The sequence below is a fragment of the Lonchura striata genome, chromosome 2 (assembly GCF_046129695.1).
Source record: "Lonchura striata isolate bLonStr1 chromosome 2, bLonStr1.mat, whole genome shotgun sequence".
Classification (NCBI taxonomy): Eukaryota; Metazoa; Chordata; class Aves; order Passeriformes; family Estrildidae; genus Lonchura; species Lonchura striata.
The window spans coordinates 52,024,539-52,043,645 of record NC_134604.1 but is presented as its reverse complement, the minus strand read 5'-3'; the positions used below and the strand labels follow the sequence as shown (position 1 = coordinate 52,043,645).

The 19,107-nt window shown below is 34.9% G+C and overlaps 1 protein-coding gene across 1 annotated transcript in view; it reads right to left on the bottom strand.

Annotated features, from left to right (window-relative positions):
- The window catches only part of KLHL1 (kelch like family member 1), a 185,967-nt gene that overhangs the window by 55,912 nt on the left and 110,948 nt on the right, over positions 1-19,107 (bottom strand). Inside the window, exon 5 of the mRNA XM_021548042.3 lies at positions 12,154-12,366. Coding sequence (XP_021403717.2) covers positions 12,154-12,366 — 213 coding nt within the window. The remainder of the gene's footprint in view (positions 1-12,153; positions 12,367-19,107) is intronic.

Below are 19,107 nucleotides of genomic sequence, written 5' to 3'. Positions count from 1 at the left end.
GCTGGGGGATGAACAGCTCAAGACCAGCCCTGCCCAGAAGGGCTTGGAGGTCCTGATAGATGAGAGGCTGTACATGATCCAGCCATGGGCACTCACAGCCCAGAATGACAAACGTGTCCTGGATTGCATCCAAAGCAGTGTGGGCAGCAGGGACAGGGAGGGGATTCTGCCCCTCTGCTCTGTCCTGCTGAGACCCCACCTGCAGGGCTGCATCCAGCTCTGGGGTCCCAGCATAGCAAGGACATGGACCTGCTGTAGAGAGTCCAGAGGAGGGACACCAAGATGCTTAGATGGGTGTAACAGCTCTATTATGAGGAAAGACTGAGAGAATTGGGATTGTTCAGCTTGGAAAAGAGACGGCCTCAGAGTGACCTAATTGCAGTCTTCCAGTACCTCAAGGGAATTTACAGGATGGAAATGTGTTCATGTCCCTTAAAAAGAAGTAACTCATTCCTCCTATTAACTTTTCTAGAACATGGGCTAACCTGTGATAAACACTATATTTCTGAATCTCCTAAAGGCTAGATGTTGTGAATAACAAAAAAAAAAAAAAAAAAATATTTGAAGCTACTATTTAGAAATCAGAAGTTATATAAAGCTGTTTCATGTTGTCTAAATTTCAATGATCTGCTTCAAAGATTTCCTACTCCATAGTTATCTTTCCTGATTATGTCACAACAATCAATATATTTTTATTAAATCAGGATGCAGTTGATCAGGAAATTCAGTTAATAAGGATGTTTCCTTGGAAACCATATTATGTTCAGCTTGCTCTTCCATGTCTATGACATAATTCATTAAGATACAATTGTATCTAATAGTAACTGAATATTGCTGGGCTTTGTAATGCGGAAAATCACAGAGCTGTAGCTTCTCAAAAGACTACAATATCATTGCCAGAAGAGTCAACTTTACTATTGCTAGAATTTCTCAGAATAGCAATACCCTGAGAATTTTTTGTCGCTTTGTGTCATCATGTTTCTCATTCTCTTAACTCTTTCTTTTAAAGTATTATATCTTGAAAATAAAATGCATTACAGTTATAAAATTATTTTCTGCCAATTTCTGTATTCTGGGGCATTATCGGTAGCATCATTTATTATACAGATCCTGATTTGCAAGTATATTTTATATAAAGAAAATGAAAATATTTAAGCATTCCCTCAGTCTTCCCTTTAGCTTTTAAACAATGAAAAAACTATAGAACTTGTTAACTTTTCTGGGGACTTCTAAGCATAGAGAACACAAGGTCTCAAACTGATCCTGTGTGTAGCTGAAGTTTCAACTCCATTTCTAAATTCCATTTTATCCATATGAATCTTTGCAATATTACTAAACAACCTTTTTATTTTTTGCTAGGAATTGAATGCATTGAGCTAAATATAACCATCTGCTTTGCTCACATGATTTATAATCAGGAGCCTTAGAGTTTTTTAGAGTTTTTTTTTTTAAAGCTAATTTCTAATTTATTTTTTGAGGTTTTGCTAGCTTTTAAAACAATCATTTCAATATTTTTTCTTTGAAATAAAATAATGAAAAATATCTGCAATTAATAATACCTCAAATTTAGCACGTGTAATTTTGTCTACCATCTTTTTTCAGTTCATTGAGAATTTTGTATCTCTTTTAAATTATTTTTTAAATTCAGGTTTAATTAATGATTTCAGTAAAGTTTTGTGGGTTTTTTTGGCATGGAGATTTCCAGGCATTTTTCTGTAGTATGACAAAGATTCAGTATGTGGAATTCAATATTTGTGTTGCTGATGGACTAAATTATTCATGATGTGTTAGTCAAGCCAGCTGTTCAACCAACTCAGGAAGAAAGACTACACTAAATCCCTCAGATTTCTGTATTCTCAGATTATTTTGCCCTCAGCAATAAGTTGCAGCAGACTAAGGATCTTTAAGAAACTCTAGACCAGTTCTTCCTAGAAACATGTGGCTAATCATTTCTATTATAAGTAATATACATCAGGATTTACTGTTTAGACACCAGAGACTTTCATTAGTGTGACTGCAAGTCTGTGATCTCCATATGCATGTAGGTGATAATATATTGCAAAGAGGTCAGTCACATAGCAGTAGTAATGATTAGTCTCAGACTCCATTTTTGGAAAAAAAGTCTAGTTGTGTTTTCTGTCAGAAATCCAAATTCTGGCATCTACTGAGCTTGCATTTTTGATGACCGTAGTCACTGGCAGAGGAAATGGGTTCAGTATTTGGTTTGCAATTCCTTTTTCCCAACACATTAAATATTATCTCATATTCAGAAAAAATTTTACACTGGTTTTCTACCCTTCAGTTATAACAAAGTCCTCCCTGTTCCTCCCCCACATCGGGGTGCAAAATCCAAACCAAAAATATGAATATAGCATAGCTGAAGTTTGTTTTCTGTAACTTAGCATTAGATTACCCTAAAGAGTTTACTAGAGAAACAATCTGCCATGCACACACACAGTCCCTTAGGCTGTACATTTGATAAAGAAATCAAGAAACTGACTTTCCCCTCAACTTTCTCTCAAATAATCTAAGTAATTGAATTGGAACATTCGTTGGTAGCATCTGTGGCAAGTAATTAAACTGTGATATTAAAATCACTTTCACAACATTAACTCTTCTCCAAAGCTTATGATTTAACAAACTCATTTATTATAATCTTCAGTGTTATTTTCTATAAGTAAACCCATGTTATCTTTTATGACACTGTTAAAATTTTAACTTAATTTATAGGTATGCCCACACTTTTTTTGGCACATATACTGACTTTTGTTGAACACCTTGTACATCCAGGTCTGTCTTTGAAACTGGTACTAATTTGACCAATTGACTTATTACCAGATGTGTTATTGATTCAAATGTTATTCAGTTTAGGAAAAGGGAAATTGTTTTAAACCCTCCTGCCCCAGCTTCTGCCTCCAGTGCCATCTTTTCACAACAATTTTATCAATCTTTGTATTTTATAGAGAGGATGAAATAAGGAGGGCAAAATCTAATATCCAAGCTTACTACACAATTCTACTAATGCCCAGATCTACATTTTACTTCATCATGGTATGTTTATTCTCCAGAAAATGAAGAAAAATATCTTTATTTCAAGATCAATTGCTTCTTAAAGTAAATGTTAAGTTTCTAGATAAAGTTAGGTAAGGTCTTGTACAGTACCTTGCACATTTTCTTCTCTACTCCTTGAGGAAAAAATTAAGTTCATAACTCCAAGAACTATGTATATTTTGCCGTATTATCAAAATACTACATAAGAAATAAGAAAATGTCAAATTGCATTGAAAAGGTCAAATTCCATTCAAAAGAAAGTGAAACAAAAACTTAATAAAACCCCAATCACATTTTAAATAAGAGAAAATATATAAAATGCCCCAACACTAGAAGCAATCAAAAGGTTGGCCTTTGACAAAATGTTGACTGGTCTCCTTTTGTTTGAAGACAGATGTCTTTATTTGAAGTTCTTCTGAATCAAATTATTTACTTTTTTTTGTTCTAAAAGTGATAAATAGGAGATTAGGTAAAAGCGTGACAGATGCTAACAAATGGAATACAAATATTATTCAGTCAATAACTAACAGCCCATATTTCAAAATTACTGGCTTTTTATTTTTTTTACCTCTTAACTGCAGTAAGCTGTAGTCTACCAGAATTGATGTAATTTTTATAAATTGATGTAATTTTTATAAAATTCTTATATAAGAATAAGTACCAAGAAATGGAACATAAAAGAAGCATTTTTTCCCATAAATAATGTTTGCCTGATTCAAATAAGATCTTCAGTCTTTAAAAGTATTCAAAAAAGATGGATAAGAACACATCACAGAAGGGTAAGCACCTTTTCCAGACAGTATACTTAATGTTTAAATGTTACAAATATTGATTAGGAAGAATTCTTTGAAAACATTCACTACCTCTGAAATGATGACTCAAAAAAAAAAAAAAAAACAAACTAGAAAATAAAAGGTGTCTTATTTTGTGCTTGTCTATTATGCTGAATCAATCTAAGGAACAAGGAAGAATGCAGAAAAGAGCACTACACTACCAAGAATAGGGACTTATAAAAAATGGAGGATAAGTCGAAGCCATTTCTTAGCCCTCCCTTGTTTCTGCCTTTACTTAAGAGTGACAGATTTCAATGACATCAACAGCAATAATGGTTTTTGCTTCTAAAACTAAATGTTGTAAACAATTGCTGAAAGCAGTGACTGATCTTTGTTATAACTACATTAAATAAATTATATTTGCATGATCTCTGGAGGCATGATTTACAGAACATCAACAGCTAGCTGCAAAGCTTGTCTCAATTCATGAGCTTTGCGTAGTGGTTCCTCTCCCCTGTCCACTTGTGGAGGGGAGAATAGAGTGGCATCCAGCCAGGGGCAGCCCACAACAATATGATTGTCAATCTGACAGTCAGTAAGAGAGAAAAAGATATAAACCTGCCAAAACATGACTACAGATCACATGGCCTTGTAAAAACATAAGCAACAGACAAAACACTGTCTTCTGAAAACAGAAGACATAATTTTATGTGAATATAACTGTATTATGAATATAACTTATTTAAGAATGGTGCTATTTCAAAGGTCAAGGAAATATATCTTTTTATTTATGTGAGCAAACCTCCTAACTGATTATTTAGTTAATATAATCTAATTTATTCATAAATTTGTGTTTTCACATGGACACAGTCTATACATTCTAGTGGGGATATGTATAAAACATACATTCCCCTAAAAGTTTCACATAAAATGCAGAGAATAAGCAACAAAAATAGAGTATTTTTATAATATTATTCTATGTATTTCACAACACAGAATAAATTTAAGTGGCACACAGAATAAATTTAAGTTTGTATTTAATGACCATGTGAAAATGTGATTTAATTAGTGGAAATTCAGCCTTCCATTAAATAAATTTACTCCAAAGTATTTAGTAATGAACCATATGCTCAGTATGTCGTGAGAAATTGAATAAAAAAACTGAAAAAAAGTCAGGTAAGTTGCCTGTGTGTTGGATAAAGAAATAGTATTATAAGATTATGTTGTCACATTCTTTATTTGAACAGCACCTTATGACAGCTTCAAAAGATTTACTGAAACTTTACTGATATCTTCCTGCATTTACTAAACTTTATTAATAATAAAATGTATCTAGAAATGAATGTCACACATAACTCTGTTGAGCAGTTATCATTTTAACTATTTACAAATGTTCACATGTCATTTATCTACACAAAAAGAATCCCAGCCATATGGACAGGACTTTTGGACAATTTTAGAACCATCTAAAAGGCAAGAAAAATCCTTTGGACTGTATCTTGCACACTGCATTAAAGTATCATATCTTTGTTCAGGTGAAGTATCATCTTACAAGCGACATCCACCACCAGAGAAGGTGCTACAAAAATGTTAAAAAGCTAGTTTTACTGTATGATCTATATAAGAAAAGTAAAAAAAAAATAACAGCTTATCTTGTTTCTACTGGTTATACTCAACTAATTGCCATTATACAGGCAACTGAAATTTCAAGCCCAAATTTTTATTGCATTGATAACTTAAGAGAGGAATATGGAGATCATCCTAGAAGCTTGCCAGAAATTAATTTTTTTGTGGACTGGGAAGTTATTAATTCTTACAGTAATTAATTAATCCTTGTTTGCTTGAAATTAACATAAATATTTCTTTAAAAATATTGCTTGGTTTAATTGGCTTAAGCCACTTGCACAAAACCAAGCACTTAGCACCATTTCAGATGCCACAGGGTGTCTGAGAATCCACACAGAGCCAGTAAATATAGTACTGAATTTAGAAGGGAATGTTTCTAGATATATTGCTTGGAGCCAGGCAGTGTGATAATCTATGGAACTTCTCAAATCAGCACACGGGTTTGCTTCTATGTGTCGGTAAATGAACCAGATCTTCATTGCCTATAGCGAGAGGTTAGGAATCTAGCTGATGTGGAGAAGCCTGCATCATAGGTGAGTAAGAAACTGAATCATACCTTCAGACTTTTCAGATTCAAGTTATAATCTCCTGGTATGCAATCATTTAGAAATGATTGAAAGAATTCACAAAATGTTGAGAGGCTGACAGAGTTTCCACATACCCTTAGGATTTACCCCAGACCCGTAGGTAGGAACCAATCTTAAAAGCCTAGAACTCTACTCAGGTGTGAGTTCTTATCTGCTGCACTTGTTTAGTGACACTGGAGACAGAGCACTGAGGAAGGTTCTCATTTCATATTATCAATCACACTGCTCTCAAAGACAAATTTAAAGACTGACTGACGTAGAATACCTTCCATTTTTTGCTAAGCAAAAGAACCTTCAGTTGTTTCCTCTAGCTCAGTATATGTTGAAAAAGTCAAAACTTAATGAACCTGTCTGACAACTGCCTGGTTAATTGGGGTTTTTTAGTAGCACAAAGAAATACTTCTTTGCCAGATGCCAGCTGAGCTGTGGAAAGAATTTACAAGTTTACATGATCATGTCAGTTATCTAAGCTAAGATTTAAAGGGTTTCTACTCAATTAATACATGCAAATTCATAAATATTTTTAAGATCGCGTACAGTCATGTAATGTGTGAATTCTAAGGGGATTTAGAGGCTCAGTGCTTCCTGCAGTTTACCTAAAGCATCTCTGTAGAAATAAGAAGAGAACTCATGTGGATCTGTTAATTTTCTCTCCAGTGGCTTACACGGTACTTAAGTACTTATTTTTATAAGGACTGCATTGTTTCTGCTCCTGGGCAAGAAATCTAATTTAGATGCCTATAACAACTTCACTGGATCTGAGCCACACAGTCAAAGACTATGCATTATCCTACTGATGTGGTTTGCAAGCCTCTGAAAGTGATATTATTAAAAGTGTTACAGAGGAAAAGACAGCAATATCTCTGCTTGATGCTATTTTTTTAAATTTCCTAGCTAAAACAGTGATATACTGTTATAGGCAGATGCAAATAACAGCCTTTATAAACCCAGCTCACCAGTGGAATACAAGTTAGCTTGAACTCAAGCATTTGTATAAGGAAATATTTGTGCTCTTTTCATGTACATCTTTGCTTAAAAAGGCTAAACATCCTCATCTTTACTGTCATGCTATTCTAGGTACTCAGTATGTTATTAACTTCTCTTGCTTGCAAATTCCTTCAGCAGCCCAGGTATCATTAGTAACTTCTCACACTCTTAAAAAACACCATAAAAATAATGTTTTGCCCAACAGAAGCTACACGCATTCTTGGCTTATGCTGTAGCATCAACATTAACAGATACATTATACTGTGTACCAACAAATAGCAGAAACCAGATTTTCATCTTAGTAAATGAGATTACATCATTAGTAATAAAAATAGGCAGAAGCTCAACTATGCTGCTGCACTGCATTGAATGTTTCATGGTACAGCTTGAGTCAGGGAACAGGAGATACAAACACGGAATGAACTATGGTCTTTTGGGAAAGGTAGAAAGAAAGAAAAGGAGAATTCAGTGACATAAATATAATCTCTTTTATGTCATTTGCCTTCATGGCCAGAAGTTAATGTTTCAGCTTCAGCTGCAGATGAGGCTCGACTTTTGTCTATACAAAATTATTGAGGATTTAGATGAACCACTTTGCTCCCTGACGGGTGGGAACAGCAATCACTATATCACATGTCATCAGGGAACTAGGTAAGAGCACCTTCAACTGTTCTGATCATACTTTATTGGATATATCTTTCCATAACTATCATTTTTCACTTCTAAAAAAAGGTTTCCTAACTACATTCTAGTATAAAATAATTAAATAGATTCCTAAGTATATTTTTATGGCCATGCATATGTGTATGTGTAATGTGCATTCATGGACTAATAGATGCTGTGGGCCATCCAGTGAGAAAGCAGCTTGGCAGAACAGGAGACAGCACTGTGCCCTTGCCTCAAAGAATGTAGGTGATATCTGGCACTGCATTAGACGAAGTATTGTCATCAAGTCAAGGAGAGTGATTCTTCCCCTTGTGTCAGCACTGGAGAGGTCAAACCAGGAGAGCTGCATCCAATTCTAGACTCCTCTGTAGAGAATACACTGGAGGCTCACAAAGATGATGAAGGGACTGGAGCACCACTCCTCTGAGGGAAGTCTGAGAGAGCTGGGTCAGTTTATCCCAGAAAAGAGGAGCCTTTGGGAAATCTTACTAATGTTCATAAATACCTGAAGAGAAGGTGCATAAAGGAGAGATCCAGGTTTCTTCAGTGGTGCCCACAGGATGAGAGTCAATGGACACAAACTGAAATACAGGAGGTTTCCTCTGAACATCAGGAAACACTTTAATACTGTTAGGGTGGCTAAGCACTGGCAGAATCCTTGGAATTATTTAAAAACTCTTTAGACAGAGTCCTGTGTAAATGGCTCTCAGTTATCTCTGCTTGAGCAGAAGTGCTGGACCAGAGGTTATTCAGAGGTCCCTTCCAACCTCAGGCATTCTGTGATTTTGTATACGTTTATCATATTATGTAAAAAAAATACATACACAAACACACACACCTGTATATAAACTATCTGTAGTGTTTCTGTATTTTTAACATGTACTAATTTTGTTAGGTTTTTTAAAACATTAAAAGAGATTTATTTGAAATGCAATCAAAAACTGAAAATTGAGGACAGCAGTGGCACCATTCAGCCACAAAAGTAGTTTCTTATACTTTTTGAAAAACTGACAAAAGGTCCTGTTAAATACAGATTTTGTTTGTTTCTTGTTTGTTAACTTACTCTCTGTAAAGAATGCTATCAAAAGTCACAGGGAAAAAATTTAATAAATAAACAATTAACAATTGTAAATTAACTATACAAATAAATAATCTAAAATACTTCAACAGTAACAAGGCTTAAGGATGCCACCAAATTTTTACTCTCCCCAAATCCCTTAAGAACAAAAATGAGCATAAATTATATTTTCAGTATGGATCAACATAAAATATCTGGAACACCTACAGAAAGGTGTTCTTTTTATTTTATTATCTATTATATAATATTGCATATTACCTATTTTATTATCTATTATAACATGAAATAAGTTGTTATATTGGCCAACCCAACAGTCTTTCTTTTTTGACTTGAATGAAAAAATATGAACCATTTTAGTTTAGAAGATTGCTCCAGGCAAATCAAAGAAGCAGAAAAAGTTCCTATGGCAACATTACAGGTTCTATTATTTAATTTCAACTTCATGGTAGTTTCCTTTTAACAGGTTAATACTGGCTCACCTTCTCCTAAATGTATCTACTGGACTATGAATCACATTGTTTGATATTGTACTACTTAAGTCCGACTACATTGCCAATATAATTACTGTACCTTGAGAGTGAAATGAGGTATCATGGAAACTCAGACTCTGAATTTAAACCTTCGTTTTAAGTGGATCTCAGTATACTCTTTCCAGTCGGATAATAATTTTTGTAGTCTTTGACTTCCTCTTTTTAAAGTGAATTTAAAAGTAAGGAAAGTAAATAGTTGGGTTATTTTTTCAAAGAGTCAATGATGAGCTGTAAATTTTGACCTGGATTCTTTCCAGAGTGCTCTTCAGTTAATTTTCAGTGCAATGAAAATGACTGAGAGTTTTATTTGATACATATTTAAGTATAAACCACAGCAGGGGAAAAAAAAAAAAAAAAAACAACAAACTTTTGTTAATAAAAAGTAAAATTTCACTTTCAGTTCTCAATATTTTTTGTTAATTCTAATTTTGAAAAAGACCTTGCTTTTTTAGCATTATGGTTGATACATTTATGATGCAGTTCTCAATTACAGACCAGCACCAGTGTATAAGACTTAATTTCCAAATTAAATAGAACAGAAAGTTCAAGAGAATTTCCACTATACTATAAAATATTATTTCTAAATTTCTTTTTAAACAGTTTTAAACATTTTTCTTTCCATGTACCAAACTTCCTAGTCATCTACCTTCTTGCTATATAAATGCAGCTCAGCAATAGCCAAAACGTGTGTTACCACCACTGTGTAAGAGACTGAAATGGTTAATGGCTTAAACATTGCTAAAATCATCAGAGCACTTTTGCCCACTGCAGAAAACTGCAAATATCCAGCTGTTCATCAGCAACCAACAAAACCCACATCTCCCTAAATATGCCTACTAACCAGAATTTGGACTGTGAGGGGAATTTAAAATAGAGGGAGCACCCCAGAAGTGACACTGGAAGAGAGACTGGAATGCTGGTGACTCAAACAATCAGGGGCAAGCTGCTGAAGTGCAAAGTCATCTCCTAGGGTGCAGTGGGAGAGCACACCTGACACCTCAGGCTACAGCTGGTGCTGAACCAGGTAAGGACAGAGGTAAATCCTTCAAGGCACAGTACTGTCTCTTTGTCCTTACTCAAGTGACTCAGCTGTGGTAACTCTCCTTCGGAGAAGTACTGGGACCTGAAGGTATCAGTCTCTGCTAATGGGCCATAATGGGTCTCAAGGGACTCCAATTCATTGATGTAATAGGCAGCTGTATCTTAGAAGGTGTCATAGACTCCCAAAGTGTCCCATGATCCACATTACATCACCCAGTTCAAATTCCCCACTCCAAGGGAGGTACCTGGACTTTTCTACCTGAAGGAATATAAACTAAATAGCTTTTGTGTGCTGTGGATTTCCTCCATCACCTGGTGATAGTCTGAAACTGTCACTTTGACCAAGAGGGTGACCATCACTTCAACAGACAACAAAATTTCCCCAAACAAGTCTTGTCTTGAGGCCTCTGGGTGGTAAGGTCTTTCTACTCTTATGCCTTCCTTTTCTTTCTTAAATGTTTTCTTAAGTGATATTTTTATGCTTTTATATTGTAACAATATACCTGTTTTTCCGTGCAACCAAATTGTTCTACAATAAAGCCTACATGCATATGTATAAAAACACCAGGCATTCAGTGTTGTTCCACTCTGATCTTCACCCAGGGATCTATTGACAGGATGGATTACTCTCACCTTCTGTTTATCAATAAGCACAGCACATTATCAGCTGTCATGAAAAAAGTTAAACTACTCCAGACAGGCCCAGTACACTAACTGAAAGGAGAACTGAGTGCATGTAATTATGGAAAAGAATTGCCACTTAGTTCTCTGGGGACAAAAAAAAAAAAAAAAAAAAAAAAAAAGGAAAAAGTGACCTGAAGTCTGAACTCTGGACTGAACTGAATCACAGATTGATGGAAGCATTCATAGGAGTGGAAATCCAAATGATCACCAATGGTCAGCTAGGTCGGCTCACTCAAATCATGACTTCTGCCAACACTGCATTTAGTGTTCTTGTCAAGCTAATTCAGGAAAACCTTCCATGAAGAAGCACACTGGACCTTTGAAAAAACTGCTTCATGTGTTCACTGCACCCCAAGTGATTCCTCTCCAAACTAATGTCCAAACTGAACTGTCCATGCTACAAGTTAGAGTGTTTGTCTCTTCTTACATATTGTGGTGCGCTCAGGAATGTGGTTCCATGACCTTACCTTCAGGTCATAAGTTGCTATTAGGTCATTACATCTTTTCACTAGTTTGAACAAGCTCACTTCTTCTGCTTCTCCTTTCTAGACATACCATCTTGGTAGCTCACCCCTGAACCTTCTCCAATTTGTTCCTATGCCTTTCAAATCATGGAGTACAAAATTCGAAACAATAAGGTAGGTGCAGACTTAGCAGCACCAGGTATTATGGGAAATACTGCCTGGTGACATTTTTTTGTGTTGTAGAACAATACAGAGTTTTCTTAATTCACATTGTTGACTCATCCTCAGCCTGGTATCTGTCATAAACCCTGTGTGTTTGGGGCTTTTTTTGTTGTTGGTTTGTTGGTTCCGTTTCGATTTTGTTAGCTTTTCTGAGAATATTTACTATTCTGCCTGTTTTTTCTTAGCATGTTATGAAATCTGCAGCTACTCCTCTTCAGTTTCATAACTCTGCCCTACTTGTGAATGTGTTGGTCCAACTCTCAAGTTTATTGAGATCACCCTGGGTCAAAGGTTACCACCAATTTTTTCTGATTCTGAACAGGTTTGCTTTCAAACATGCAGAGTATTCAGAAGTTGCAGATCATAAATTGATGAGAGTTTTCACAAAGACACAATAACAATGATATTATTGTTATGATGATGATTACATAATTTTAAAAATACCTGAGGTGGAAGGAGTGGTAATCTGATATAAGCAAGCAGCATACTTAGGTCACTGCATCGCCTCTGCATATCATATTTCACCCACATCATTAAGGCATGGAAAATGGTCTCTTCATCAGGAACATTCACATCATCACTGGCAAGAAGTTTATGGAGTTCTTCGGCAGGTAGAAGTAAAAATTCTTGATTTCTTATAACTTCCATTATATTCTCCTGGGAAGAGAAAAGTATTTCAGATTCAGTAATAGTGCAAGAAAATAAAAAAAAACCCACTACAGCTAATAAGCCATAGGATTAGTCAATATCAGGCATACCCAGATATGGGTATGCTCTGCCATATCCTTGCAGTTCATGAGAAAAACAGAACATAAATTACTACAGTTCAACAGCTATAGTTGCAAGTCATATATAAATTATTTCAAAAACAATATGAGGATTATATGATAATATCATAATTAAAAATTGTCAGAATTAGTAAAGGCTATTGTTTGAAATTTTTATAAACTCAGTTGTAATTGAGCACATTAAATATATTGTAAATCTTTACGTGTTCATAGTACATTTTTCTAGATATTTCCACTGTCTTTCTTTTGCTATTTCTTAAAAAACTTGTCAGTCATATAGTTATATTATGAATATCTAAATTTCCATCTACACATATGACAAGGCTGAGGGGAAGATCAACACCATGAATTAAGGATTATTTTTTGGCCTTATTCAGAGCAAGTTTTTAATATCCAATTGTCATGCAAATAGTTTCCAGCAATTAAGATCTTGCAGTATTGAAAACTATTGTACTGTTGTGGTTTAGGAACAGTCCTCCCCAGTGCAATGCCCCCACTCTCCAAACCACTGACACTCTTTTGCTCTCCTGCTTTTCCCCTCACCCTTCCACACTGCAGCGGGCTAGAGAGAAAAATTGGAGGCACAAAAAGTAAAGGTCACTGGCTGAGATAGGAACAATTTACAGGAAACGGCAATGAGGTAAGGAAACAAAGAGTAACAGCAACTATACTAATGACAGAGACAAGAAAGGAAGCGATTCACACAGAACCAAATCCCCCACACCCACTCTGCCCCTCCCCAAGAGACAACACCAGATGGATCCCTCTGACACTCGACTAGAAAGAACCCCTTCCCCTCAGAAGAGACCTTTCTCCCCCACTCCCAGCAGTGACATACAGTTTTACAGACTAACCTCTGTGTCTAGCTATGCCCCACTCCTGGCTACTGCAAAATAATTAACCTTGTCCTGGACAGAACCAGGAAAAATAAAAATAGGAACAACTAAAAACCCTAAAAAAACTCCCCTATAAACTATATAAAACATATAAACAAAACAAAAGAAAATGAAAAACAAACAAAAAACAACAACCAAACAAATCCCAAAAAAAGTGTTGCATTTAGTTGTCTGTTTCCTAAGGACTGACTTAAGCACTTCCTGAACTACCTACTCTACAACAACAGGACACAGTAGAATCACAATTCTACAGATATTTTCCTCCAAATATTTACTTTAGAGTGTTTTACCTGTGTGGAGAAATTGTAAATATGTTTTCATATTCTCAATTTATAGACAGATATAAAGTGAAGTAATTGAAGACTGGAGTCACAAAAAAAAAAAAAAAGTAAGCTAAATTTTTATGTAAACTGAAAATGCAAAAAGCAATATTGGAAACAGTAAGTTGCAACATCTAATTTATGAAAAAATTCATTTAAAGATGACATGTGGGAAAGAATGACAAAACATCAGTAAAGGACTTAAATGAAAGAACATCAAAACTGAGGGAAGTAGATAATTCCATTGTTATACCCTCTAAATTCAGTTTTCAGCATATCAAAATCCAATGTAATTGCTTGATTGTGTCTGAACCAGGGAAAGACAGACTGGTCATCAAAACTGAAATAGAAGACATTACAGCAAATGCAAGAAAATAATGTGCAAGACTTACAACAATAGAATTATACTCTGGCTCTAGTATGTCACATGCTATCCTTCCCTGACTAATTCAATAGAAGGAAATTTATTTTAATTCTCCAAATTCATACTTTTTGAAATGTACTATTTAAACATTTTAATTAAAATTATTATTTATTAATTATAATTATTATATTTTATATAAGGCAGCAGAGATGCGTGTTGCAGACATAGGCATGACAAAATCATGAGACAGAAGTTCCTTGAAATGTGTAATTACAGATAAAATATATAAGTGCAGATAGGATAAATTTGACAAAGTTGAAAACTATGCTTAATATTATAAATGTGAATGCTTTGATATGTACAACTTAACTTTCAATGAGTTGCTTTTTAACTCTACATATATAGGATGCTGACACAACAGAAAATCAAAGATGTATATGTGGTCATGACCTATATTAACCATGCTGTTAAGCTACCTTAACATAATTGATAATTGGATCAAAAAATGACTCAGGTATTTTTAAAATTACTTCATTAAATGTCAATAGGTCCCTAAAAATGTAGACTTTTCTGGAATGAGGTTTTAAACCATTACCTCCTGATAAAGTTTAAATTGTGCATCTAGAACATTTTAGAATAGCTTGGAACTAGTTTGTAGGGAAGCACTTAACCACAAGCTGGCTTAATTCATTTTAATTAAAAAGTCATAAAACTCACAAGATTTCATTGCACTTCTCAATAAAATGATTTATAAGACAAAGTTTAATTAAGCCTGGTTCAACTGACATTAAATCTCATTATGAAAAAAAAATATAACTCTACCTCTTAATAGGAACCAACATCACACTATGCAATAGCAGATTAATCCAAAGACTTAATACTATAGAGTAGCACTGTGGTGGTGGAACACATTTCATGAACTGACAGAACATAAGTTATTAAGAATAAGATTCCAAAAAGGAGCTTTAACTTCAAAACAATAATTTTAGATTTGATCAAGTTATTTTGGTCATCTTAAATTGTTTTTTCTGCATGCATACTTAAAGTGAACTTATTCCAGCCTCTGTACTGATTGTAGAATCAAAGAATGTTTTCAAACAAAACATATAAGCCCAAATCTCTTTGTCTAAACATCTGGACTTACATAAATTTAATGATATTTGGGCATGAGTATTGCAGAAAGTAACAAATATATATTATGTTATATATATATAATATTTTATATATATTATAAATATACCATATGTATTCTTATATATAATATATAAGTGTAATATATATAATTCTGATTTATATATAGAATCCAGGTTTTTGATCTCCAGAGGTAACAACTCTCTCCTTCAACTTATTAGCATTTCCTGAAGTGACTAATGAATGTCAAATCTTCCTAGATAAGATTTTAATTTCTTGAGATTCATTTCATTTGGAGCAGCAAAGCATATTTCAATGGCTAGCTGTTCTACCACAACAGAAATAATTTCTCATATGCTAATTGTGGAAAAAATACCTTTTCTTTTTTTTTTTTTTTTTTTTTTTTTTTTTTTTTTTTTTAATGTGGCTAGTATTCATTTTTGCACTTTAGGGAACAGGATATAACAGATGTCTGTGACATCTTTTCAGGTTACATTAAATAAATTTTAAATTCTCCTTGATTGTGAGAACAAGGGTACTGAACCTTTAAGCTTGCCAAAGATCATATGACAGAGTTGGTTGAGTCTCCAGGACCTGCAATTTTTGACTCTAATACTTTAAGAGGCTTTGTAGGTCAATCTTCACCATCTCATATGTTTCATAAGATGAACTGGATCTGCTCTGCATGCATCATTCATGTAGCCTTTCCATGCTTTAATTAAGTGGAAGAGATTTTTGCTTTTAATTCAGAAAATGTAACTTACAAAAGAAAGTATGACAGTCTCTGAACCTGCTTGGACAAAGCTGGGTCACTTGATTGCTCTTTCACTTTCTAAAAATGACCATGCATAACCCCCATTGCTGTGGGGGTATAACATTTCAATGGTAGAGCTGTTTCACTTTTAAACCTTTTTAGCAGTACACAGGGTTAGTATTAAATAAGCATGAAGTATTACAACAGCAGAGCCATGTAAACAAAACATATCTATGTTTAAAGGTAGATAAGCAATTGCCCAAGTATCTAATAGATTGTGTATCACAAGGAACATAAAGGCAGTAATAAATTTGAATTATTGCAAAAAAAAATTAATATAATATATCTTTATTATGATGTCACCAGCACAATTGAATTTGATTTTTTTAAAATCCTAACTTTTAATCATTATTATTCCACATGGAATCAAATTAACTTGCAAAAGCTAGTTTTCATTGATGGTTATGTCATTGATTTCACTAATGAGCATGTATCAGTTATAATGAAGAACCTGAAAAATATTAAATAATTTCACATGTTGACAAACAATGTCATATTCTGAGAGTGCTATTCAGAACCTGCTATACCAGAGTTAACAATGAAGTAAAATGCTTAGCAAGTTTTTTCATTTTGGATGTAGGGGTCCTATTTAAAATATTTTATATTTTTGTGATTTGGACACTGTGACCATAAGAATTAAAACTGCATTCACTAATGCCAAAAAACAGATATCCATATACTAGGCTTTCACTTAGTACATCGCTTATGGTCATAATATTTTAAGTTCATACTACTTTCAATTTAAAACTTAAGTTATCATGAGAATATTGAAATAAATGAATAAATAGTGCATTTGATTTTCATATTAAATCATATTGGCAGTATAATTTCTGAAGTGATAAGACATGAAAGAAAATTTTGATTTTGGTCAATTCCCAAGATATTTCAGTCTGGAATTATTGCTGCTGTGCTACACTGAATTCACACCTCTTGTTTTTTTCCCCATTTTCTATATTAGCCGAGTTTCATATAAGACTACACCCCCTTTACAATACTGTGTCATTTCTTCCCTAAGGAGAACGGGCTTTTTAGCCCATTATAAACTACCATTAGACAAAGGACCGGTATTTATTAATATGCTTATGGTCTGGTTCTCTAGCCAAATCCCAGATTCCATATGGAAACCCGAACCTGGGATCCTGAATCTCTAACCAAATCTCAGATTTCATCTGAGAGTGAGCTCCATCTGACCTATGTAATCCAAAGTGCTATGTTTCTTCCAGAACCAGATGCCAGCCTGTTATCATCATTACAAAAGGGGTATTATGGCTAGGGTGTTCAAAGGACAGTGGAAAGAGATGCCATGTATCTGTGTATCCTCCTCCTTCAACTTTGCCAGTAGGAAGAGAGATAAGAAAGTGCTGCTTTTTGGGGGAGAGGAGACAGCAGGTTAAGGATAGAAGAGACTGTGACTATGGGTACAATCTCATACAGTGTACTGAAATCTTAGTATGGGACTTCCAGATAATTAAGTTAAACTTTCACAATCTAAAATGTTTCTTTTTTTTTACTTGCATACCTTGATTTAATTAAAGAAAAACACCCAAACAATATGGTTCAGGATATGAGGCTGCAGAATTAGTCATATTATAGTCTAATTCATTGTGAATATGATGTGGCATTCTGGGATTTCACACTCTAAGGATAGCTCACAACCTGTTGCTCATAGACATTTGCTGATATGCCAGTTTATTATGATAAACTGTCTAAAACTTTCAAGCTATGTCAACATGATTAACATTTTTTTCTTGTATTGCTGAAGGATCTTGTCTTACACCTTGCATATATTCTTTTTCACATCCACGAAGATTCAAGAAACCTAAACCTGTACATAAAAATTTTGTATGGGCACAATTTAACAGATAGATGTACACACATGTACACACACATACACATTTTGCTCCCATTGACTTAAAAAATCTTCCAATACTGTCCTGGAAGGTCCTGCATCCTAAAAACCCTGGAACTTCTTGGCTTTAGGCCTCAATGTATGCATAATATTTTCTTCTTACCATCGTATCTAGGAAAACCAAAACTCTAGCCACCTGTAAACCAATTCATCCTTCCTTCCTTCCTTCCTTCCTTCCTTCCTTCCTTCCTTCCTTCCTTCCTTCCTTCCTTCCCTTCTTTCTCTCTTTTTCTCTCCATCTTTCTATCTTTCTTCTCTCTTTCTCTCTTTCTTCTTCTTTCCCTTTTAGAGGGCCTTTATTAATGCTTGTTTACCCTTCCTAAATAAAGTTAGTAGAATGAGGCAGCACAGCTTGGGGACCTAAAAAATACTAATAGCAAGAGGCAGATCAGTCAGGTCAATGCATGGCACTAAGGTTGGTGCAAGCAGAAAAATCTGGGGGTTTTAGCCCCCAGATGATGGGGTGATCTACTCAACACTTTGTCTATTGACATCTGATGGGTCTACTGACACCTTTGGCCCAGTCCCAGGGATTTGACATCATTGGATAAGTGAAACCTGTTGCAATGAGTGCTGTGACTGGAGTGGCCTGTTGGATGGTTCCAGGCTCTTTAGGAGTGAAAGGCAGGGCAGAAGAGACAGAGGGGTGACAATGTATGTAATAGAAGTGTTAGAATGTATGGAGCTCACAGCTGGCAACAGCACAGTTGAAAGCCTCTAGGGGAGAACTGAGGGGCAAACAGATACTTCAGGTGTCACCATAGGAGTCTATTACAGACCTCCTAGCCAGGATGATGATACTGATGGATTATTGTTTGAGAACTTAAGAGACATTTCCAAGTCAACTGCCCTAGACTTCAGCTTGTCACAATTAGCTGGGTGCATCACACAGCTCGTATATAACCCAGGCAAGAAGGTTCCTAAAAGGCCTGAATAAGAACTTTATGGAACAAGTCCAAGAGGAGCTAACTTGAAAAGATGTCATCTTTGACATCAGACTGATGACCTGTTTCTAGTAGAGGTCCACATGGCTCCATTTTAGGCCTTGTGCTCTTCCACTTCTTCAGAAATTACTTGGACACTGGACTGGAAGGGACACTAAGCAAGTTCACAGATGATACAAAACTGGGAGGAGCTGCTGAATCCCTCAAAGGCAGAGAAGCCCTGTAGAGAGAT